General features: G+C 41.7%; 1 protein-coding gene across 5 annotated transcripts in view; it reads right to left on the reverse strand.

The window, feature by feature from the left end:
• The window catches only part of grm8a (glutamate receptor, metabotropic 8a), a 252,609-nt gene that overhangs the window by 225,864 nt on the left and 288 nt on the right, over positions 1 to 26,457 (reverse strand). For 4 of the 5 annotated variants that reach the window (XM_046379333.1, XM_046379335.1, XM_046379334.1 and 1 more), the window contains exon 2: positions 20,692 to 21,526. In XM_046379333.1, the coding sequence (XP_046235289.1) occupies positions 20,692 to 21,234 (543 nt within the window). In that variant the 5' untranslated portion in view covers positions 21,235 to 21,526. Of the gene's footprint in view, positions 1 to 13,164; positions 13,548 to 20,691; positions 21,527 to 26,457 lie in introns of those variants that run through there. The other variant, XM_046379337.1, reaches the window with a different exon arrangement.

The raw sequence follows: 26,457 nt of genomic DNA on the forward strand, positions 1-26,457 counted from the left end.
ACTCGTTCTCCCTCCTGGTGCAGCAAGCCTGAAAGAGTTTTACTGCCTGCAAGTCGAGCTGGTTGCAGCCCGGGGAGTTAGCTGTAGCAACAGTCTGGCATCATCTAAAATGTATGAAACGAGAGAATATTTATACAGCACTTGTTTTCATTGAGGTTGTCTTAGTCAAAGAAAAGATCTGCTCAGGCAGACTGGGTGGCGCTAATGTTATAGAGTGACACACATACACGAGATTTCCATGTTGCATAGAAACACGTATCAGGGTATTAGAAGGTACTGTGACGGACATCTAGTTAGCAAATAATCTACCCTTTGACTGTCATAACACAAACACAACACAGGAGAAACACAAACACGCAGAAAGGGATGCTATTGTGGCAAAACATTCTGCACTAAAATAGTTTTACCGGATTACTAAATTGCTCAAACACGACTGAGCATTTCTCTCTCTCAATGTTTTCTTTACAAACGCTAGAGGTGACAAAAACAGCGAAAAGAAATTACAAAGTAGGCCAAGCCGGCTGCCAAGATTCCCTGCAGCCTGTATAGTCTCTATGTGATGCATGTTGCATGCTGGTGACAACGGGCTCCTCTAATGGAGGTACAGAGCTTCACAGGTCCACTGGCACATACGCTACACATTTAACGAGACCCCAGCGTAAGACTGAAAATAAAGTTAGTGGTGATAGACTAGGAAGTTGTTTTGAGGCCACATACTTTCTCACTTTTGATCATTTGGCTGCTAGAAAAGCTAAATATAAAGATGGTTTTTGTGTCACCCCCCAATGACTAAATGATCTCACACTTTGATAATAAAACCAATCCAATAATAAGATGGAAAGAGGACTTCAAACTGAATACATGAGCCTCAAAGCAGGAAGGAGACACAACCAACGTGTCCAAACTGGGATATGCAAGAGTTCAGAGGGTGCGTGTTCAGTCGTTATTTTCTTCACAGCACTTTTAAATAGAAAACTTAAGCTGACACTGAGTCGCACCTTGAAATTTACAAACGAGAATTTATTCTCATTTTTAGGTTCGTCCTGTTCTCGAATACAGCTTTATTTATGTGTCGCTAGCGGTGTTTGTTGCAATTTTTACAGCCCGTTTTTAAACATTTAGGCATGCCACCAACATAAATAAATCTGTTTTCACCCTCAGAATAAATCATGTTTGGTTGACAGCGTTCACGGCAGCAGCACAGTCGTGTGGGCGCAGAAAATGGAAAGGCATGAAAATATACCATGTTATGTTGTTGAAAGAAAAAAAAAATCATTTAATTCTCTCAAGTTTTACTATTAGCTTCAATGTTTTGACCTGTGTCTAATGAAGCTTTTTGTTCACCTGGGTTTGTTTTATTCCTGAGCATGTTGCATCTTTTTCACAGCATGGTGCTCTTAGGTGTGAATCATTTAGTGAGATAACACTGAACACTGAACCTGAGTTAATGGGTTTATAGCTTTTAAAATAGCAGATAGGGGGGTACAATGCACTTTTAGAATTCAGGCATTAAGATGTGATTTTTATTATAGCATTGTATTGTATTGTACCTCCAGCTGTTGCACTCCTGATACAAACAAGACATCTGTGGGAAATTTGTTTTTTTTGTTTGTTTGTTTGTTTTTTTGCAAAATGACAGCCGGGACTTTTTTGTTTAGATTACAATTGACAACAATCAACCAATAAGCCTGGTGAAGACTCTGCAGCAGGATCACAAGGTTTCACACTTGGCTCTATAAAACCATCCCCTAACAGCAACGGCGCAAACGTGTCTCCCTGGCCGAGCGTGCATCCCAGTGTGTAAAAGTGTGCCTGTGTGTGTGTGTGCTCAAAACTCATTTTTCTGTGCATAAACACTGGCAGGTGTCCAGATCCACTTGGACGGAGCTCAGTGAAAGGAGGGAAAGACTTGTCTTGTCTTAGCAGTTAAATCCCCTCTGAGACAGCGAGTGAAACACGCTCAGAGAGTTTAATGTATTGTTGTGAAGCTCCTTTTTTTTTTATGGAGTTAAGCAGTGGTAAGTACCCCCAAAGGCTTTCTGAATCGCCTCGCCAACAGGTATTATGATACACAGGCTTAGGTTCACTGACACGCCATCAGAAGAAAAGCTATGTTTGCAGAGGATTAGGCAATTATCATTTAACTGAATTATATACAAAACACAAAGGAAATTGCATTTAAAAAAAAAACTGGTTCTTTATTTTTAAGTTGTTTGCAAATTTCTCTATCAAGCATCTTTATCTGATTACGTCAAAGGTGTATTATTTATATAAGTAGTATAGTATAGTCCACTGGGGACTAACTACCTCCATAAGGTAATTTTGTTGCTCTCCACACTGAGGGCATTTGGCTTAGCTGATGCCTAAAATGGGTGCTGTGCCACAGCCTTGTAATGGTTGTGTACCTGAATTGGTAAGCTGACAAAGCTCCATACCAGCCACACTTCTAAAGCAAAGAACTAACATTTTGTTCAACATATTTCAGTTTATTTTCTTCCATAAAAAGTCCAAATTGATTAAAATTCAAATAATATTCATATATGTGAACGTCAATATCCAAAAATCTCAAGTAAGAGATGATATTTTCTTCATTCTTCCATTGCATCAAAAACTTTGTGTTTGTGCCACTTTTCTAAAAGTGGTAGCAAAAAGCTACCAAAAAGCATGCAACCAAAATAGCTTAGAGGGTCTATTCTGTTATTTATGACTAAGCAGTTGATGACGTGGTGATCTATATTTTAGACTTCAAAGCACTGAAGTAAAAGCTTCCAAAAAGTGTGAGCACACTGCAAGACTCCAGCTGGGATTCCCAGAGGGGGGACTTGTGACTGGGTAAGATCTATAAAGTAGTGAAGTAACTGTTGAACATGTTGCTTGGCTTCAGAAGACTTCAGTCATTCTGCATGAATTGTTGGGAATAATGACCATTAAAGGTCACATTTTGCACTTTCTAGACCTTTAAATAACACATCCTCAGTATTATGGAGTTTTAATCTCTATGTGAAAATGCACAGTATAACAGGGAATTTCCTGAGTCTTTTGAACCAGGGGAATGGCTTCCAGTTAAGTTTGCTGGAGAAACATCAGAGTTTTGTTCTAATCGATACAATACTACCTGACCAGTGCGAAAAAGGGGACATGCAATCTGTACATGAAGGTTGAGTAGGCTGACCGTAACATAAGTAACTTAAAGGAAAGGAGAAGACTATTTGCTCAAATATAACTAGCCCATAAAGACACCTGGGCAGGTGGAAGAGCTTTTCCTTTCCAGCAGCGTGAGTGTGCGAAGAGCGAAAGTAGGTGTTTAGCAGGGAGTCACCACTGTGAATGATGCCCTTTGAAGGTCAAGGCTTACTAAAGTAGAGGCTAAAGCACAAGGAGGCAACAGGGGGGGTGTTAGTCCCTTTGTGGTTTCAAGAGTGAGCCTGTGATCAAAATGTCAGCGGTCCAAAGTCTTAAAGCGGCTAGTAGCATGCAACTTGAAAGGACACGATGTCACATGAAATCAGAGAGCAAAATTGTTAAAGAAGAACGAGGATACTGAGAGCTACGAAGAGTAGACGAATTCAGCAATCAAACAGGAAAAAAAAAATATCACAATTTATAAATGCACTTACATGCTTTTGTCAGGCTTCTCTAGTATGGACTGTGGAAAGTGAATTTATTTAATTTGTTTTTTTAAACTCTCAATGACAGGACTAAGAGCCTAAAGATACGCTAACAAATTAAACAAATTATATTTGTCAATACAAAGATGATGCTGCCAGAAGGAAAGCCACAGGATCAATAAAGTCATTGGTATTTTATGCTAAAGGGAAATTGAATTTTTTTTACATCAATCCATCCGTTAAGATATTTCATTCAGACACCATAAATATCAAGCTATCGTGTGCAATTTTCATACCAATACATCCATTAGCGAATGAAAATTTCAGTCAGGAACACATGAACACAGTGTCACACCACGACTCTCCACCCACCATCCCTGCTTTTCTGCCCGCGTAGATCATATTCTCATGCTACCCCATCAACGTGTGATTTAACACTTCCTTTCCCTTATATTGTTGTGGAGGAGCAGGGTTTGATTTTCACATTTAGTATAACAGTGGTTACTTTGGAGAACAACCTGCTCAATTAACACCAGGTTCATTTGCAGAATAGCAGTGTTTTAAGTTGCAAATGCCGTTGATTGCATCACAGTGCTTTAATGGGTGCAATAACTTAATGGATGCAATAACTGTGTATTAATAAGCTGTTGTTGGCAAGTTCATAACAAGCAGTCTGGCCTCCCAGAGTACACGTGAACCACTTAATTTATAAGTGTTTGTCGTCTACAGAATCAGTTAAAAATCGGTGGTTTACGCATTTTTGAATAATATTATCACTTTTTTTTCCTGGACTGGAGACTGTTTGTGTCCTGCAATTAATAAATAAATAAATAAATAATGTGTCTGACTTTCTTTCTGTCTCACTCTATGTTCCTGTATTCATACAGCTATTGATCTGATCGGTTCCTGTCCTTTCCTCCTTCCTCAAAGGGTTATGCGTGATCTGGTGAAGACCACAAGTTCAAACACTTTGCTCTAACGATTAAGTGGCCCAGCAGAGTTAGACTTTTTTCCCCGTCTCCACGAGCCTTGGAAGTTGTGCCAAAAACCTTCATTTTGCTTCTACTTTCCTCTTTCTATTTGGCTCTCTCCACCTCTCCTTTCATGTGCTTTCCTCTCCACACAGCCCACTGTGAACTAATAGTTCAAACTGTAATTAATTTCATAAGGTCATATGAAGCAGCCCAATGCTTTCCTGGCTCTAAATTTTTAAATACGATTCACAATCACCCTTGTGAGATTCTCCACGTCAATAACTGACACTAGGGATGGTTTACACGTGATGCATCTTTGGTTTGGATATTAAGATCTTAAGCTAATTCAGATAAATTAGAAAGCAAAACTAAAAATAAGCAGAGTTTCTACCAGTTCTAAAAGATGGAGAGAATTTGGATGGAAGAATACAATTCCCTGCTTCATCACACCACAGATGAAAACTAAGCCAAAGGGCAAACAACAGCAATGCTGGAGACTCATATTTTTTGGTCATGTATAATATTACAAACAGGGATGGAGTCATGGAGACCTTTTAGGGATTTTTTTTGTTACCCAGAGACACGCAGATTGTTTACCTGGGATGGATGCCTGAGAACATTATTCAAAAACAAGACTTCTTCAAAACTCTCATACAGACACGTAAAAAGCCCAACTCAAGAATGATGAAATGCGACCCTTCAAGTTCAGGACAGTGGATGGACGTCGTAGAGGATTTTCTATGGAAAAACTGACTTTTCTCCTCAGGACTAAAGCAAGGACAGATGCACAACACTGGGGTGAATGGACAGATCATAAGAGAAAAGAGGTGCTGTCCGCTCAACTCAGAAGCATCTTTGACAATAGATATGAAAGCAGTGTTACTCCCCACCACCACCATAGTTCTTCTTACAGATCTTAATTGCTATTTGTTGTTTGAAAAATTAATAAAGATTAAAAAAAAAAAAAAAAAGCATCAGAGTTTATACATCCCTGCACACAGCTAGACCCTGCAGTTTCAAATGCATGGGATAACTGATTTAGTTGACAGGATTTATGGGCCTTTCATGTTTTGTTTTGTCAAAACACTGAATAATCAATCATGTAAATTGTTGATTAATCGCCGCTTCAACGTTCAGCAAGCAGGCCCATAAAAGTGACTTCACTGGAGCAACTAGAAGGCATACTGGAGGAACCAGAGCAAAGCACAAACCGCTTTTTGTCTCTGTGTGCTCCTCAGTCGGTGCTCCCTGACCGACGAGAGGAAAGACATCAAAGCTTTTCTAAATGTCATCCTAATTACCGCAGACGTCATGCTGAAATATCAAAAATATACCAAAATACCAAAGCCTCGAGGTTTCTCTCGTCATGTAACCCCTCAAATTTATCAGCACTCAAAGCCATATCAAAACTGGAGAGGAGTCAACAGCAAGTGTGTGTGTGTGTGTGTGTGTGTGTGAGAGAGAGAGAGAGAGAGAGAGAGAGAGAGAGAGAGAGAGAGAGAGAGAGAGAGAGAGAGAGAGAGAGAGAGAGACATCTTAAGTCACATCTGACTGTAACAGTGGCAATGGACACAACTAAACTCGTAAAAACACACAGAATACAACCACAATTATTTGTAACAGATTACGTTATCAAGATTAAGTAATCGGATTACATAAAAGATTACTTGATTACATGTTTGATTTGGTCTTTAAAATCTAAAATATTTTATCAGCAATTGGGAAATTGGAGAAATATTTTGAAATGTGTAATCCAAAAGTTATTATATTTGTTTGAAATCCAGTGGATTACGTTGCAAAAATTGCCATGTAATTTGCATTCAGTAATTGACTACATTTCAAAGTAATTTCACCAAAAGCCTCTGGTAGGCTTACTTAAGTGCTACAATATCAAAGTCACTACTGCTAGCACTACTGCCACCACTATAGGCTTACGGGGAGTACGGCTCCAGCACGAGCTGAAGACTTTTCTTTAATCTGTGCTACAAACAGCTTGAACACCAAAACCCAACAAGACATTTCAACCTGCTTTTACCCCCCTAAATGAGTGACAAGCTAAAAGCCTTACAGCTCATCCCTGCAGGTGTTTTCACTGATTAGACCTCTTCTAAGCACTGTGTGCACAGACTTTGATTCATTGATAACCCTCTGAAGCTTCGCTAATGTTTGCGTAGTGCGGCACGGGAGCTATAACCACACGCACGGACTTGGGAGAGACAAAAACATCATGTAAAGCAGCAACAATTCTGTGACTGCGTGCAGAATGGTTCACTGTTAACAATCCAGTCAACTAAATAGCGTGTGTGCCAATTTATACTGTTGAGTGTCCATCTGCTGAGAATTATTACATCCCATATAATGGACTTTAAGTATCCCACAGTGCATTGTGAGAGTGCTGTACAATCGATGGCCACTAACTGACTGCTTACTACCGCCATGTGCTTCGCAGAGACCTTTTACATGTCACACATTTTAACCTGTCGTAGCAGAAGAACACAAAAACATTAACACCTCTATGTCAATGCTGGCACACCTGCATATCTTGCTCAGGTGACTAATGTAACAAAGTCATCGTTAACGCTGAGTTACACCTGCACTTCACCGACCACGAGTCCAAATTTATGAGTGAATACAGGTATTTCGACCGCCTCAAATTCAACCTGACAGGAGGTGTCGTTAGCATTAGCATCATGTTTGTTTGTTTTTTCATTCTTATTTTTACAACGCCCTTTAAAAAATACATGACTGCAACAGGCCCCTATGATGAATCATGATTCATAAAACACACTCACATATGAAAGTCAATGTGTCCACATAATTAGGATTAACTGGCTTAAAATGTACTGATTGTGCCTTTACAACTAAAAAGGCTGTCAGTTCAGTCACGTGAATATTTCATCCCCACATTAACAAAATTCCGGTGTAGCTGTATTATTGTAATGTAGCCTCATTAAATGCAACAGGGATGGAGAAGACTGCAATGGAAGTACAAGGGTTAACTCGCTGTGTGTTTGGCTTTTCTGCAAACTCTGAGAGATAAGAATAATGACTGTATTTTTTATGGCTAGCTGATCTTTTCCTTCATATACGTCTGCTACCACTGATACAGCAATAACAATATATTGTCTTAATAAAACTAACATGAATGGACATAAAATAATAGCACTGTGTAACTGGCAGCACTGCACAGTTAAATGCACCACACACCAGCACTGTGGAGACAGGAAGGCAAACTGTTCCAGGCTTTAATGGCTTCTGTTGGACTCACTAATGACAAGAACTGGCCTTATGCACGATGCATGGAAGCACACACATGCACACCACCTTTTTACACACATACAGAAGCTTAAGTTGCCCTAAATAAGAAAGGGAGAGAAAGTAATAAAGCAGAGGAAGAGATCTGTTCCATTATCTCATGGAGAGCATGTCAGCCACCCTCCAATGTCCATTACCAAGAAGGATATGTGTATGTGTGTGTGTGTGTTTGGGCGGCAAAGGAAAGAGTCTGTGAAGCTAATCAATAGTTTCAAGTCTTGGCCACACCTGTCCTTCCCTTTCTCCACCTCTGTCTTCCTTTTACTCCCCCTCTTTTTATATCTCACTCACCCTCTCTTCATCCGTCCTTCCCTCCAGCGCTACATTACCACAGCTAGACACACAAAATAAGCCAATAATTTGGGGAGGTGGAAAGACAGAGAGAAAGAGAGAGAAAAAGAGATGGGAGGATGAAAGGGTGGAGTGTTGAGGACTGAGAAGAGTATTAAGTTTGGGGAGAAAAGAGGGAGCGAGGGATGTAAAAGAGAGCGACAGTGACAGAGGGAGGGGAAGAGGTGATGAAATAGTGAGACACAGAGGAAAAGAAGCCCCGGAGAGAAAGAGGGACAGAGAGAGAGAAAGAGAGAGAGAGAGAGAGAGAGAGAGAGAGAGAGAGAGAGAGATGAAGGGATGCAGGGTATGGAGGTGAAGTTAGATCCAGGGGTGGAGAGAGATAAAATGAGGGCTTGATGGAGGGAGGTGAGAGGTCGCACTCTCCTCTCCTCTGTCGGAGCTGTGATTGTTCCAAAATACGCATCTCCATCTCTCTTTCTCTGGGCCTCACTCTCACTCCATCTTTTTCACTCTCCCGGCATGTTTTTTTTTTCTGTCCTCAATGATCTCCCATCCCCTGTCGTCTTTTATCCTCATCTTTTGTTCTGTTTCATACCCTCTCTCTGTGCTCCCTCGCTCCGATCCCCCTCTCTTTTCTCTCACTCATCCTCTATGCATAATTCAAACTGAGATTCCAGCATGACGGGCGTGGCCATTAAAAATACATGGGGACACTGTGCCGAGGCCGTTTAGTGCTGCCTTACCCCGGAGGAGGAGAGCCACCGGCTAGAGCAGAGGGAGGGAGGGAGGGAGGAAGGAAAGAGAAGGGTAGGAGCGTAGGTGGTGGGATAAGAGAGGAGTAAAAGAGGAAAATCCAGGAAGCATGAGAAAAGAGTGAATGAATGAGTCTCCTCATCTCTTTCATCGCTTCAAATTCAAGCATGTGGTTATTTGTTTCCCGCAAACCCAGAGTTCACCTTTATTCGGCGCTGTGCTCACCTGTGCAGGTGTGTGCGGTTTGCCAACAGAAGCACTGCTGGAAACGGAGGTGTTCTTTTTCAGGTTCGTGCTGCAGCTTTGCTCTCACAAACTATTGTTAGTGGTTGCTTTTTTAAATATTCATTCATTACCCACATTGGAACCATAACATTAATGCAATGTATAAAACTCTCATCCAGTCATAACAATACAGTGTCACTTCCAAAAGGAAAAATGGACAGCTGGCAGCCATCCCAAAAACACAGTCAATGCAGTCACAAGGTCCAGCACAGAGTTCATATCAGCTGCCTCAAAGCAACACACGCCCACACTGTAAAACTCAATCGACTTCTCGCTCTGTGCACCCCAGTTTGTGAACAAGCCGTCCAACATCCTCAGCTTCAGCATAGAGCTGCAACAATCAGCCGATTAACTGACCCGATGAAAACTGGATGCCAGATATTCTGATGATCGGTTAATCAATTAAAGTCAGTTTTCAAGCAAAAATGTCAAACATTTGCAATTTGTTTTCTTTGTCATGTATGACAGTAAATGAAGAGCCTTTGGGTTTCATACTGATGGCTGGACAAATGAAGCAACCTAAGGACATCGCTTTGGGAAATTCTGAGCATTTTTCAAATGTTTTGACATTTCATTTCACTTGGTAATTAGTCCTGACACTAGAGTATGTAGATTAATCAGTAAGGAAAATGTTTGTTAGTTGCAGCTATGGGTGCAGATCCCAGGCGCCCCCACCCCATGAGATCTTCAGATCTTCTTGGTGATCTCTCCACCCTTCATTTAAAGAGCTCTAACACTAAGTAAGAAGAACTTTAAGATTCAGCTGGAAAGACAGCGCTCATTGATCCATTAAGTACCACTTAACTTACTATTTACGTACTTAATTCACAGCTATCTCAAAATTGAGATGTCAATAGAACCATACCTAAGCACAACGTGCAATCGCTCATATGTTACACTTGCATGTCTTATGAATGTGCTATGTGCTAACGGGCTAATATGAGACGAGAGGAAGATGAGAGACTGAAGGAGAGAGAGATTATCCCTGGCAGGCAATGAATGATTGAATGATGATTAAAAGGAAAAAGAAAGAAATATTTACTCTCTCTCCTTACTTGACCTCCAGCTAAGGGGGGGGGGGGGGGTAATTGGCAAAACCCTGAAAGTAACACACTCTCTCATTCTCTCTCTCTCTCTCACACACACGCACATACACACAAATAACCCCAGTCTCACACAGAAATACACACACACAACATAAAAACAATCCATTATGCCATAAATATGCCCCCACTTCCCATTTTGCTCTCTGTCAATCAATAAATCAATTATAATCACTGCTATTTGAATAAAAATAGAGGATAGAAATGCTTTAGGTGTGTGTGTGTGTGTGCGTGTGTGTAAGAGAATGAGAGACAGAAAGAGTGTCATATCCAGCATATGTCATGTTCTATATAAATCTCCAAAGGAGGACATCTATTTTAAACACACACAAACAAGCATGCACGCATCCTGTCAATGTCCACTCAAAGATATTGCTTTTTGCAGGAGGACCATGGCTTTCTCCTAATGTTCTTTCCATGTCTCCTCGTCTTTCTTTCATAAATAATACGTTCCCGCTATTAACATGGTCAGAAAAGTCTGTAGGAGATGGCGCACAGTCAAGAAAGCAGGAGCAGAAGAAGAGAAATAGATTGAAGCGTGCCAAGAGCAGGGATGTGGAAACGCCAAACACTTAACCTCTTTTTTTCTGTCTTCCTCCCACCTGTTCTCTCTGATCTAATGTAACAATGCTTCAAGATGTAAAAACACCTCCCGCAACCCCGTCTTTATCCCCTGAGTGTTCCGCTGCTCTTTTGCAGAACTCTTTTCCTCTGACGATGACTGTTTTACTGCCTTCCCTCTCCTTATCTAACACCTTTACTGCCCTGCTTTGGTCTGTTCCATCACTTTTTACTGGCCTCATCCTCCTCTTTTAGAAGGCGGAAAAGAAGCAAAGAAGGTGGGGGAAAAAAAAGAGTGATGTGAATGAGACAAAACGAGATAATGACACTACAGCAGAGTAAAAACAGTTTAAGAGGTGAATCTAAAGAGGAGAAAAGATGCAGCAAAGATAAACAAAAACAATGAACAAAGCATTTTCTCTTATTTTATACCCGTTACTTTCATTGCCAAACATCATGAAACTTCTTAGCAGATGTCCATTGCGCCACATCAAATATATACATGACATTATCCATTGAGTTTGATCTCTACACCAACAGCCACTTTCCAACTTCACCAAAGAAATGGTCCATATCTCATTTCAGAAAGAATCTCTTCCCTTCTTGAAGCCAGCTCCCACAAGAGTTTCCCCCAAGTCTCATTTTCTCTCCTTATCTGTCCTACTTTCACTCACATTTATTAACGATACTTTATAGTGAAATATGTTTTAAAATCTTTGAACTATTTGGGGTGTTTTTGTTTCAACTTCCCAGAGTCTCAACACTGCAAATTCTAGTTGAAAGATAAGGCAGACTTAATGAAGCACTTCTGTCTCAAACCCCCCCCAAACCGAAATATTAAAAATGTATTCAAATGCAAATGTAATTTTTTTTATGTCAAATCACTGTCTATGCTCCAGCAACAGACTTTAGAGATTTATGAATCATGTGTCATTCAATTTTAAAGAATTTCTACTTTTTGTTTTACACTGGGAATCATAATTAAATCTCTGTGCCTTTTCCTTTTGAGATTAAAGAAAAAACTTGTTTATGAGGCGAGAAACAGTATGAACTTTAACGAACATTGCACCCACCCGCGTGGGTCCACAGCACAGTGTTCAACTTATCACCCAAGCGTTAAGCATACAGAGTAAAAAAAAAAAAAATCATTTAGCAACCACACAGATCGATTACAGTGACACCAGCAAGCAAGCCATGAGATCATTTGTGATAACAGAAGCAGATCCAGAAGCAGTTGGCAGCACAGACTGGTTTGTTATTCCAACAGTAACAAATGCTGTAGCAGCCAATAAGAACATTTAGCCTATTTCAACAGACAGACACATCTAGCAGACACAACAGCAAGTCAATGCACTTGGACTGGAGGTAACACAATCTCTGTTTTCCTATTTAAAACAAATGCCATAGTAATTTTCAGGCCGCCATCAAATTTCACACCTGTAGAGCTGCGTGATCCTGTGTGTATGCATGTGTGTGTCTGAGGCAATTCTTACAGGGCTGAAAGATGACCCAGATAGGTCTGTAAGATGTAACACACAGCACTGACACTGAGGAAATGTCAAACACTCCTCTTACTTTTGACATGATCATGAGTGTGTGTTTTGAGATGCTGACCTGTCTAACAATAATGACTGTCTTTCTCCAATCTGCCATTTAATTGTTAAGACCAGAAAATATTTGTATATATACACGGTATATATGAAAACAGTCCAAAACCCAAAAGACTCATTTACAATCAGAAATGACAAAAAATAACAGCAAATCACTGAAGAAGCTGGAACCAGTAAAAATGACTAAAACAATTCATTAATGTTCAAAACAGTTTGCAAATAATTTTCTTTCAGTCGCCTAATCGATTAATCGGCCAGTCATTGCAGCTCCACCCAGAGGGGAAATTTGACTTACAACCAAGTAAAACAGAAGCGTTTACGCATAGAGACATGGACACACAGCCTCAGGTCCAAAATAAAAAGAATAAATAAATGTTAAAAAGGTGAAACACATAAATACAGCATCTACTGCGTTCAGCATAGAAAATAAAGCCCTTCTCGCGATAAACGAGCAAAACTTCTGCGCAGGCGCAAATCACCCAACAAGCGGTGACTGAACAAACAATAAATGCTAAACACAAGAAAATCCAAATTATTCTAAAGCCTTGCATCGAAACGCAGACAAACAACCACAGCAACTCATTTCAGCACCAGGAAAGAAACCAGCTAGCAAGAGATTTAGAGATAGCGTTAAGACAAACAGAAGATGTATCTGACTCACGTTATTTAACGTCCAACATCGTTGTCCTTTCTTTCGCACACACGAAATGGTTAATGTCCAGTATGGGCCAATGTTGCATAGTACTTGTTGATGTTATTTTGTTATCGCTTTTTACGTCTATCACTGCTAGTGAGCCTAAATACAAACTCATTAAAGTCATGGGCAACCCTGGAATAGCTTTAACTGCCCTCTGTTTGTGTGGTCAAAGTAAAAATACCTTTTAGAGTTTCTGTTCTTGAAATTACTGCATTATGAACTTTGCTGGGACATAACAATCACACAAACATTTGCCATTTTGTTATTTTGATTGCGTTCACCTGGCGCAGGTCAAGTGGCGTCAAGTGCAAAGGTGTGCAATACCGCCTTTCACCGCACAACCTGTCTGACATTGACAGCCGTTACAAGATGGGGGGGCGCTGTTTCGGTCGTTTCAGGACACTCAGTGAATACTGCGGAAGACGTGACACAGGAAAAAAGCGTCATGTGACTATTGCAAGAAATGCAATAAAATCTTTTTTATTAAAAAAAAATAATAATAATAAAATTAAAAAAAAATTGAGAGCACGGGAGTCCTGGCTTGAAAATATATATAACTTAAAACTTATAAGTTTTACTTACATGACAGCAATTATTTACAGCCGACATGAAATATCTCATTTGGTGTTCTAGAATTCAGTTTCCACTTTGCAAGTTCTCCCTCAATCTCATTTTCTCTACTTGTCGAGTTCATTTATTTCAAATGAGAGAATCCATTACTACTGCATCATTCCAATGCACATACACTGTCTTCCAAAGCAAGTGGTGAAATCATGCATGCTGAAAACATTTCATCAGGGAACCAGGCTTACAATATAAATTCATGTTTTGCTGACAAGCTGACATTCATGCAAGTGTTTGAAACATAGCACCCTTTCATAGAGCTGGGCATACTGTTTGCATGACGATTAAGCCCTTAACAGACACACATTTGCAGCATTAATGTTCTAACACAAAGCACAACACATGCCAAAAATACAAACTACTGTATAATTTTTTTAAAACTTCGTTTTACTGTTCTGGCTGTGACCAACAGCACTTCCACACAGCAGACATGTTGCTTGGTGAAACAGAGGTAAGCATTATGTGTGCCCGGTTCTGCTATTGTGCACACTGGCTTACTGGCACACCTAAACTGTGTTGGCTTAGTGGTTAGCACTGGCATCTAATAGAGCCTCAAATCCCAGCAGAGTTTTATGGAGTTTGCCTAGACATGATGCCTAGAGCGACAAAATGAAAACTGGAGTCCATCCCCAGACAACACACTGCTGCTGCCAACTTCTCCATAATAGTTAGGATGGGTCAAAGTAGAGAAAATGTTATTTGACAAAAATTGAAAGGTATTTCTCACAGCAGAAGAAGTTTCCATTTCATTCATTTTGATAATATTATAATTGAAACCTATTCATGACAAGCTAAAAGTATACCATGACACACATATGACAGAGCCATCACAGATTCTATTAGTTGCAACAAATGGGCTGCATTATCCAGCTGTAAATGTGTGAAACTATTGCCAGTGTGTAATGGCTTCACTTGTCCCTTATCTGAGCTTCTATTCAGCCACAAACCTGATGAAAGGAAGAGGAGAGATAGAATCTCATTCCACTTTAATGCTCTATACACTGGTCCTTTCCATACAGACAACACTCACAGGCAGTCTCTATCTCTGTCACCCTTTCTAGCGCTCTCACAAACACACACCCATTCAATTAAAGCCTTTCAGTGAACCCTCTCCGCCCACACACACACGTTCATGGTCAAGTGGGCACAAATAAATCCACACATTTATTAACACATACACAATCAGCAGTTCTTGCACACGTTTCTAATGACCTCTTGCTGCTCATCAGAGAACTTATTTAAAGTTTAAATTACTTTTCTACAGTATTTCATCAAACTGTCCAAGTGCACATACGTGTTATATGTTGTGACCGTGATTGTGCGTGTTGATCAGTAAAGGCTGTGACAAAAAGTGGCAGCTAAACATGAATATGAATAAAATGTTTCCTGAACAGTGTCCTCCAAAGTTTATAGCATAAAAGGCCTTCTGGCTTCAGGTAACAGGAAGTGAATGAAAAATGTGAAAAATGTGAAAATATGTATATAAATATAAATATACTGTTGAATATGTGCCAGAGCTGCTCAATTCAATAACAAACTTCACAATCTTAATATACAGTGTTTTTGCACTTTATTTACCATCCATCCATCCATCCATTTTCTATACCGCTTATCCGTCAGGGTCCCAGGGGAGCTGGAGCCTATCCCAGCTGACTACGGGCGAGAGGCGGGGTTCACCCTGGACTGGTCGCCAGTCAATCGCAGGGCCAACACACAAAGACAAACAACCACACACTCTCACACTCACACCTAGGGGCAATTTAGAGTAGCCAGTTAACCTAATGTGCATGTTTTTGGTATTGTGCCCCCCCCCCCCCCCCCCCCCCCACTTTATTTACCTAATATGGTAATTCAGTTTCTTCATGTACTGTATATGACATCTATTGCATGTGTGTCCGCTACAGGGATCCCTCAGGGATTTTTATCTGAATCATGGGCCTGACAATATAGTATTGGACTTATTTGATGTATCCAGAGAAGGGTTTGACAAATGATACTTTTTTTTTTTTCATAATGTTCAGCTTCACACTGACACATTTTCGAGCACAATAATAATACCTGGAAAAACTGTTCATCCAACTTTCCTGCCCATCATTATCAAACCCAGTTCAAAGGGTTCATCTGCTAACAAATCCAATTTAGTCTGTGTTCACACATTACATATGATTCTTGTAAAGGAATCATCTCCAGGCAACACTCAACAAATGAAAGTAATAAATAATTTCAGTCTCCCTTCATTAACGATTTGCTCATTAAGTCTGCCTTCGTTAGTAAAGGTTGGACGATCACGTCCTGCCCATCTGTACTGACCGTGATATTCCCCGCCGCAGACACACACGCGCGCCAAGATGCAAAACAAGGGACGGTCAAGTCGGCACAAAACCCGCTCTTGTCTTAATGAGTTTTCCCGCTTGCTGCTCAGTGTGCTCGGTGGCTTCATTATCATCACCCTCTTAATGCATAATGCCTCCATGAAAGAAATCAACACCACATCATTACACTCTAGAGGATGCCATGGTCTCTCCTACTCACTTTGTCTTTTTGGCTTTTCGCCTTTTCATCTTTCTCTGGAGTCTTCATCCCTCTGTCTGTTTCTCTTCTGCTTCTTTGTCTTTATTTCTTTCTTCTTTTGTGATCTGTCTTATTCCATCTTTCTGCCTCTTTCCTCCCAATGTCTCCTTCACACTCCTTCTCTTCTGCCTTGCCTGTCGGTTAACCAAACTGTCTGCAGGATTAGCACAAGACTATAGACCAAAACTGTGCCTGACCTTGAGGATAATGGGAAATCTGTTGCAGGAATTGCATCTGAATTGGCATCTGAATAAAATCACCATGTTTGCTGTTAACCGCATTTTAATGCCGCTGTTGTCATCCTTGTGAAGCTGCACACCAAATTGATTTGTAATTCAGCTGGTGTTGCTGTTGCCTGAAAAGGAGATTGTTCTAGTACTGCTTTTAAGGGCACAAAAACCTGAGCCTGGTGTACTTTCCGTGGGTTTGAGCAAACATTTGCTCTCGCTAACTTGCTTAACAGCAGAAAGTGTGTGATTTCATCTACATGTGCATCTGAGCTGTCTGGAGACATACCTTTTGGCACAGAACAGGAAGTTTCATACATGTACATACATACAGGAGCAGGGATTCTCGTGTCACACAATGTATTGTGCAAAACACCACCTCAAACAACAGAGAGAGGGAGAGAGAGAGCAGGATGCAGAAAACCAATCATGTTGACGGTAATACACAGGCAGATGAATATATCAGTGATATCACACAGTGCAGCAGTTAATTCCCTAGACGGGCCAAGAGGGAGGGAGCCTGTGGCTGAATTATGGAAGCAATTGGAAGGCTCATCTGCAGCTATTCTCCCTCATACATACACATATGGAAATACTCACACATGTAAGACACACTCTACGGAGATGCAAACCTTGAGTAATGACACACGCACACTGTTCACACACCAGCTTAATGCACAAGTGGACCAATGGTAGAGCGTGGGAAAGACTTCTGCTCCTGACCTTGGCCTTGAAGCACGCAACTTTATAAAACCCACCCGCAGAGACACAGATAATAAGTTGCTTCCTCAAAAGAAACAATGTGTGTGTGTGTGTGTGTGTGTGTGTGTGTGTGTGTGTGTATGTGTGTGTGCATAATGGCAGTGTTTCCTAAATTCCCTGAGGCAAAGTCATTCCATTTGCTCTCACCGGGGGACAGCCGGCACCTATCAATTTATGAACTGAATTTCATTTTGGCGTCCAGCACACAGCGTGTGAGTGACACTGAGTAAAAGACTCCTTTCACTTCAGTTGTATGATGAGTGAGGACTTCCCGATAACAGGAGACGCACACACACACCCACACACACAGTCCTTTAGTGACAGCATTCCTGTGAAGGCAACTATAACCTTCTCCCTCTTTAAAAGAAGAACAATTTGTTGCAGTATCTGTAATTAATAGAGTTAACCCTCACTATTGTTGTTTCTTTTTTTAAGTTTTCCAGTTCAAGTATGAGCAGGTAAAACTCTAGTACCTCTAGCATGTAGTTTGCTTCAAGGTGGTTTGAGAGGCGATGAAAAGTCTCTGAGGTTCAGCAATCCATAATGCCACCGTAATTACCAACCGTGTGCAAACACAATCAATATCCAAGGTTGAAGCATTTACTTTCCGAGGATGAGACAGAAAAAAATAAAGACGAAATATGAGCGAAAAGACAAAAAATTACTGTCCATGAGTGTTTTCCATGAGAGGCGCAGAGCTCGTGATGGAGAGGATGTTCTGGGCTCCAGGTATGCGGCTCATCCTTGTTAAAGTTGCAATTTGTGAAGCCCCGGGGCAGCACCTCTCTGGTCGTCAATAGCGTCCTCGTTAATCCGATTCCCAACGGACGCAAGGAGCAATGCACACTGAAAGCGAAGCCTGACACGAGCTTGAGAACTCTCTAGACACCAGTCCAGCTGCTGGTCCACACACCCTTTTCATGCTGCAATATTGACTGTTTAAGAGATATTTACAGTTTACTACGGCTTGACTCTCATTTCCTGTCGATGTTAATAAGATTGCACTCATCGAATTACTGCCTCAGATATGGGAATGCGACAAGATCACTACAGCCAGATTTTATAGGTCCAAAGTTAGCCAGGCGTATATGGAAGAGAAACAGAAACGAATACCAGAGACTGTTCTCTAGTTCAGATCATTTAAGTGTTGATTGCGTAACACCTCATTTCGTGCACCACCAAACTCTGGTGATGTCTGTTATTGAACTAAAGACCTGAACTGTTACTTTGGTGAGCACAATGTTATTTTAACCACTTTAACAACTATGAGCAAAACCAAGAAAACATGCTGTAATAATCCATAGCTATCCTGTAATGCTTCTTTGCATTTCTTTTTAACATAGTGTTGAAATTGCCAGCTTACTATGTTTGGATGACCCCCATTTGCTCTGTTCTTTTTATATGCTAAATTCCTTTGGAATTTTCCTTTGAAATATGCTGCTGCGACAGCCCGGTTTCCCCCCACAAGGATTAACAAAGTTTCATCTTATTATATCTTATGTCATCCCCTCTCTCGACTCTGTATCATCCCACAAAGCAGAACCGGTTAAAGATAATCTTCAAAAGAGGAACCTCTAACAAAAGAAACAGCAACAACTTTTGTTCGACTTGATTTTCTCTGTGATTGTCAGTGTGCCGCTCCCTCAGCAGCTGAGCACGATGAAAACAAGCGTGTACACACACACACACACACACACACACACACACACACAAAAGCAGCTGTTTTCTTGAGGATTTGGATGTGGAGCTTTTTACACAATCTGTTGTTTGAATCTCTTTTGTCTGCTGCTAGATTAAAAGACACACACTCTCTCTCTCTCTCAGTGCCATATTTGTTTCTGGGCCCCTTGCGCTGAGTGGGCGACTAGCTGTGACTGGCACTGTCAGATTAGCCCATTTAAAAAAGACATATGTTTGTAGCATCACGATTGTGTGTGTGTGTGTGTATGTGTCCTCCATACTATTTTCAGACTGTAATGCTTGCTGCATTATTCATGTTAAACCGTGCAGAGAAAGAAACTGTCTTGTGTCACATACCACTGCCACAGGCTTTTGGTTGATATCAACACACACACACGCACACAGGTATATCCACAAAATGCTTAAAACTCCCACATACACACATACACAATAGGTGGCACACTTACCCAAACATATTGTTATATATATCGGTGGGCACACACACAAGATTCACTCGCACACCAACATACAATACACACACATGTAAACAGACACACACACACACAATGCGCTAAATCGCATTAGGCAAATGAGCAGGAGGCAGTGTGGAGCCAGAAAAGCGCTTTGTTCGAGTGCTGTTGCTGTGACAGATCCTGGCATAAATCATGTTTAGTTGTCGTTGTTTAATGTGCAAATCTTCCATTCAAAGCACGAGCTGGTTGTTAACAAGTTTGTTCGAGCACACAAATACACACACGGAGACACGTAGCATATGGATTTTCTCAAAAAGGGATGCACAAACTGTGTGGCCACACACACACACACACACACACACAAACTCGCTGAGAAAGAGCGTGGGATGGATGTGGATGTTAAATGCCATGGGCGTGATTACTGGACTTGTATTTCATAATCATACAGCTATCCATCAGCCCTATTCGGCTAATGATGACAACACACACCCTCATACACACACTTGTACAAAAACACACCTAGAGAGTTACAAGTATTCTCCATCACAGAAATGAGAGATTCTGCAAGGACACAAACATGAGCAGCACAAAGAGAAGAAATACTGTCGCATGCATACACATGAGCACTCTGAAGGATGCTCAGTTAGGCCCACACATGAACTAGAAAACACACTGACGCAAAGAGATGTCCTATTGGGTAACACGCACACCCACATGTGCACACAAACATCCACCGCAGTGAATGAAGTGGCTGTTGACAGATTTCAGCAGTAATTGATATCCGTGTTTGGCAGCCATTTTTATTTGGCTCAACCACAAGCCAGGACTGATCTAAGCTGCGCACAGACGCATTCACACACACATGCACACACACAGCCCTTCCTTACGAGCATCTCTTGACACATCTTGACACATCTCTTCTCACACATGCGCGCACACACTCATCTGAACACGAGAGATAAAATGACACTTTAGGCCTCTAAAGGTAAATGCACAGGCTAAAACTAAACTAGACATGGCACTGCTGTTGCTGTTGACAACTTCAGCAAGACTGACTACATTTTAATTGGCTGCCATCATTGCAGAAATGATGAGTGAGGGAAGGATGGACATGGCATGCCCAGAAAGAGCAGACAAATGAAAAATAGTCCTACCTTAAACAGACGCAAGATGTTGGCCACCATAATGGACACTGAGCTGGCTGCAGCTCCAATCACTCCTACGATTTTATCTGGCTTGGTAAAGATTGGAGGGTCCCCATTAGCACAGCGGACGTCAGAGCTGTCCCTCTCTATCAAGGCCTGCACAAAAGTCAGGGACTGCTCCAAAGCATACGTGTCCCTTGAGCAGGTGTCCAAGATCCGGGCCCCCAGGGTGATGTTGGGCAGCAACTCCGGGTCCTTGTTGATCAAGTCGATGGCAAACATCATGGCCTCCAGTCGATGGATGCCCTTTTCCTTTTTCAGCTCCCCGCAGGGCGTGCCACGGTCCCCTCGCGAATGGACTGGAAACAATCCACCAAGGATGATGTCCCCATCCAGTCGGATGGAGTGGGCATACTCAGGTGCCGCCTGGGGGTCTGTTGGGATCCGTTGAGTGGGAGTCACGGGAAGGAGCCAAGTGTAGGAAGTAGCTATGAGCAGGAAGATGACAGAGGGAGACTGCGTGTAGGAAGTTGGGTTCCACTGTGGTTCCATGATCAGTGAATGATTACCAAACAAGAAGGTGGTCTTCTGAAGTACTTTCCGATGGGTATTCCAAAACTGAGAACTTTTGGGAATATTGAAAAGTGACACCTTCCTATTGGTCAAAAAGAGAGGGGTATAGGACCCCAGAAGTGGAGCTAGCCGAGCCCCATGAGCAACTCATATTCCAGAAGAAGCAGTGCTGATAAACAGATTGGCAGCGTAGAGACGCAGCGGCGATGTAGCAGGGATCTACGTTGGTAGCTTGGAGTCTTTAATCCACAAGTCACATCTTCAGTGGAGCCTGTGGAGGACACACAAAGAGAGGATTTCTAAGCAGCAGTGCAATGTGAACACCAAGCTGCTGCAGGGATGTGCGGTCCACCTGGCAAACATGTGTAAACCACTCACGGGTAAGGCAAGAATGCAGCCAAGCATACCAAAAAGTCACAAATGCGCACACACTCATCGCCTGCGCACACTCACATGGGCAAAGCAGCAGAAGTATCAAAAAAAATTTTTTTAATTGAAAACCCAAAGTCTGTCAGTTTGTAATCACCTCTAAACACACATACACACACACAGAGAGACATACATAGACTCATCTCTTGGCATATCGCTGAGTGGAACAGCTGTTAAAATGACAGCAGAGAACCTTGGCGAGCTCCTCGGGCTATTCGCACGAAGGCACAGACTACCTGCTGCCTTGGAGATGAGGAACAGAAACAGAGCGAGAAGGAGGAGAAGGAGGGAGGGAGGGAGGAGGGAGAGAGAGATGGAGGAGACACAGGTGAAAGAGAAGGAGACAAGGGAGGAGAGACAGAAAGAGAAACCATGTGAGACAGTGCGAGGGAAACAGACAGCAGAGTAAAAGGCAGAGAGCAGTGCCCCGGAGCAAGTGTGTTGCATCATTCAAACACCTGCTGTTTCTGCTGCAGCTAAATGAACACATTACATTCAGTACACCCCGCTATGCACATACAGAGAGAGAGGGAGAGAGAAATTACAACAGGTAACTTTAATGCTGAATATTGTTTCTTTGAATTTACAGTATTAGATGTTGATATGGCTCTTCAGGGATGTTAATTGCACCTCTGCCCCTCGCTCTACCCACTGAGCTGCAGCCATATCCTTCGAAAATGCTATGAGTTGGTTTAGGTCAGAATTGAAAATTGGCCGTGACAGACTGGTTGGTTCTTATATGATTGAAGTACTAATGTGCTTTCATTAGCAAGAGGCCCTTTTCTCATCTGCCTGCTCTGATCCACAATCCCTAAACTTATTTCTGCATGGAGACTATAAAGAATGAAATCCCTAATAAATATCTAAAGTGCTGTTTTTCTCTTACGTGTCCCCTGAAATATGTAGTTAACAAACAAGAGGACTCATTATATTACTAACAAGGGATATATATACTGTAGCTCTTAGCACTTAGCTCCCAGAAATTAAACTCTGAATGAAGAATTACACCAGATATTGCAATAAATTCAATGCCATTCAATGCTATTCAAGGCTGTTTGGTTGACATTTAGTTCATAAGATCATTTCTATGAATTCAGGCCATCAGTCTGAAACGAGACTCTATTATAGATGTCCTGCTTACCTCAATGCACACAAACTCTGCTATCGAGGTGGCCTTTTTCACACAGTTTAGCCTATTAATTAGCCTTGTAGATCACTGCTTAGCTTATCTTCCCCTGGAGAATAACTTATCAGCAGAAATAGGCTACAGAGTATTAATGTTAACACGATAGTTTGACATTTTGGGACATAATATTTATTTCATTTCCTGTCGAGAGTGAGCTGAGACGACTGATACCGCTCTCATGTCTGTACATTCACCATAAAGCTAGAATTTAGTTAGCTTAAAGCAGCAAAATATAAGGAAATTATTTCTGTTTCCTGTTTTTAAGCTAAGACAGTCGACTGCTGGCTGCAGCCTTGTTTTATATAATGTGAAGATATGAGAGTGCTATCAATGTCCACACACCAGTCCCAAAGACTTACTTACATTCGACTTCCATTGTCAAACATTAAGTATGGATTATGTGTAAATATTAACCTAGGCTATATCCAGGCTGGAATACCAACCAGGCAAAGCAGGCCACTGCCTGGGGCCTTACACCTTAGGAGGCCACAAAAACACTAGGTTTACCTTATAGCGATTAGCTTGTGCTAATATAACTAATTGCAAATGTATTTGTTAATAAAGAAGCAACTCCTACAATGGGGTCAGTCCAGCCCTGCTTGACTCATGCTGCACAAGGTCCTACTGATAATGTTAAGCTGTATCGTTTATCGGCTTTTGGTCAGAATGTCCACAGCAGAAGCAAAGCATTATTTAACTTTAACTTTTCTAAATATTCAGCAAACCCACCTAATTTCACCCACACGAACCCCTTAACAGGTTTCAGGGCCTCAGTTCGCGTCACAGTGTGGGCCGCTCTCTCAATGAATCAATTTATAATTTGATTCTGTCCCAATTAATTCATCAGTTTCTCTCCACTCTAAATGGAATTAGGTCAAAGCCACTCATACACAGACAAGCCCTTTGATTAAAACGCCTGCTTTATATAGGTTAGCTAGTATTATACTCACTGCGATATTGTTTATTCAACACTTTTTTCCCTTGGATTCAGACTCCACTTGGCTCAGGCTCAGAAGGAGTCCAAGATGAGGTCTGGGTACCCAGTTATTAAGGCTTACTAGATTAAATTAAACAGTTCACATCGAAGTCTAATTACAGTCTAATAGGATCCACAGTTCGCAGAAATGGAATCTTCCCAAACAGGGAGCCAGTGCGCAGGCTTGACCTAACAGACATCTTTAACCCAGGAGGAGCACATTTGTGAGTTAAAAACAGTTACATTCATTCAAGATGTCCCAGGAGCTGCACAAAAACATCAGATCAGGGCAAAGTGTCAACGTTTCATGACTGAACTGAGGACCTGAGGTTGTTAAGAGCCTCATGTCTCATTTACACTCACTGGGAATTACCACATTTCTGAGGGAGGTGAAAAGCAGCGTGGTTGTTGTCTGTATGTGCAAATGTCGCGTACTTGCACACCTGATCTTGTGTTATCACTCTGTTACCTTATGCATCCATCCGAGTCCTCGTACTTTACTTTGCAAAGGCTCAAGAACCACATATTCCCTCCCATGTGGCGGCCTGAAAGAATGCAGCACACATCCAGAGAAGGTGCTTTCCTACGCTGTGAGGGTTGGTGGCTCAAAGATGAAGAGGCTTAACCCCAAGAGGCTGCGGCTGGCTCATTACTCTTTTTAATTTGCACCCATGGCTGGCTGTCTAGGTGAGAGTTGCCCATTCCCTGTTCTACTCTGCCTTTTTAGATTCACTCCTTCTCTCTCTCTCTCTCTCTCTCTCCACACCTGCCCTTCCCCTTCCTCTCCTCAACCTCTACCAGATTCTTTATTTCTTTCCCACTTCTCTCTTCTTCTTATTTACTCATTTTCTTATTTCTCCCATTCTCTGCCTCTGTGCCACCCCCCCCCCCCCCCCCCCTCTCTCTCTCCTCTATCACATCTCCTGCTGCAGGGCCTCCTCATCTCTCAGGGGAGCGTGCTGCTCTTTTCAGAAAGTGATAGCTTTTCTGCCACCCTGTCCTCTCCCCATCGGTCCCTCCACCTCTCTCTCTCTCTCTCTCGAAGCAGGTGTTTTCTGGAGTCTCCCGTTCTGTCTCTCTGTCACCTCCTTCTTCATCTCTTCTCGTTCATACCTCACTTTCTTTTTTCCTCTCTCTCTCTCTCAAGCCTGTTCCCTGCCCTTGCTCCTGTCTCAACCAGGTCTCACACTTAGCAGCTGCATTCATTCTATGCTTTTGGCAGGATCATGAGCACAAAGAGGCACCCAAATGGTGATCGTTCCTCTTTCTCTCTCATATAGACACACACACACACACACACACACACACTTCTGTTGGATTCACCCCAGAATTCAGTGTGTCAGACTGCAATAAATAAAGAGATAAATACATATACATGAGACATGTCCGTGCATGTAAGAAAAAATAAAACAATTCTACCTTTTGGACCCTTGTGCACATACAGCAGGTTTTCATATCAACATTATCTCCAAGTGAAAACACTAAATTTTTCTACGCCACATTCTGATGGTTACCATATATGGCTGAACACATTAAAACCCCAGCTTACATTGCTAAGAGACAAGAGAGATTGCTCACATATCATTAAAAGAAAAAACAATACAAAAAAACAAAAATGTGATTAAGTCATGTGTGTGGAGATACAACACAGCTCACAGGTTCAGAAATAAGGCAATGCGAGATCAAAGTCTCTGGGTGGATGCTCGTTATGCTGTGGGCTTCTCTGTGAGTGCAGCAGTGGTGGTATTCAGATTGCTGCCTAATTAAGACACTGCCATCCACAGTGAAAGCAGAGAAACACCATTTCCAAGGAGTAAATTATGGAGCTCCTGTCTCATCTCTTTCTTTCATTAATGCTCTATGTACGCAAGCAAAATTGAGTTACTAAGTGGCACATACCTTCTTCCATGTACGGGTGAGACCTTCACCCGTCTAACCACTTTTTGCTCAGAGTCCATGTGAAATGAAAATGACGAGACAAAAATCAATAAAATCCCATAAGAAATGTGCAGCAGGACAAAGTGACATAACAAATCAGCAAGACTGCCCAAAATCCATCACTACAGAGGAATGTCAGAGAGAAAACACCCATAGAAAAAGCATTTAGTCAGAATGAGGGGAAAAAGAACATGAAATGACAGTGTGTGAGATACCTCAGAAAATCAAAATCGTCCGACAGTGTGTGTGAGGGGTGAGGAGCACCGTCTCCTGCCTCCTTTTCCCGGACTCCTCGGGGTCTCTGTCCGCCTCAGGCAACTTCCTTGCGAAGCTCAGCAGTTTTTTTTTGTTGTTTGTTTGTTTTGTTTTTTTTAACCCCACCACCACCACATCAAAATATCAGTCCTCTCTCTTTGCCCACAACAGCAAATGGATTTAAAGACAATAAGATCATCCGCAAGACGAAGACATGAAGAAGCAAAAAAAAAAAAAAAGAAAAAAGAAAAAAAAATGAAAGCATTAAAAGATAAAGTGCTCCGTCGTGAGCTGCAGAGCTGGTTTTACTGGTGAAAATGCAATGATTAACCTCGCACTTGTTTAAGGTGACCATAGAGGGGAGGCTGCCTGTAACGTAGTCAATACCTAAGAATGAGCCTCAGATACACACAGAGAG

Source organism: Scatophagus argus, chromosome 22 (assembly GCF_020382885.2).
Source record: "Scatophagus argus isolate fScaArg1 chromosome 22, fScaArg1.pri, whole genome shotgun sequence".
Classification (NCBI taxonomy): domain Eukaryota; kingdom Metazoa; phylum Chordata; class Actinopteri; family Scatophagidae; genus Scatophagus; species Scatophagus argus.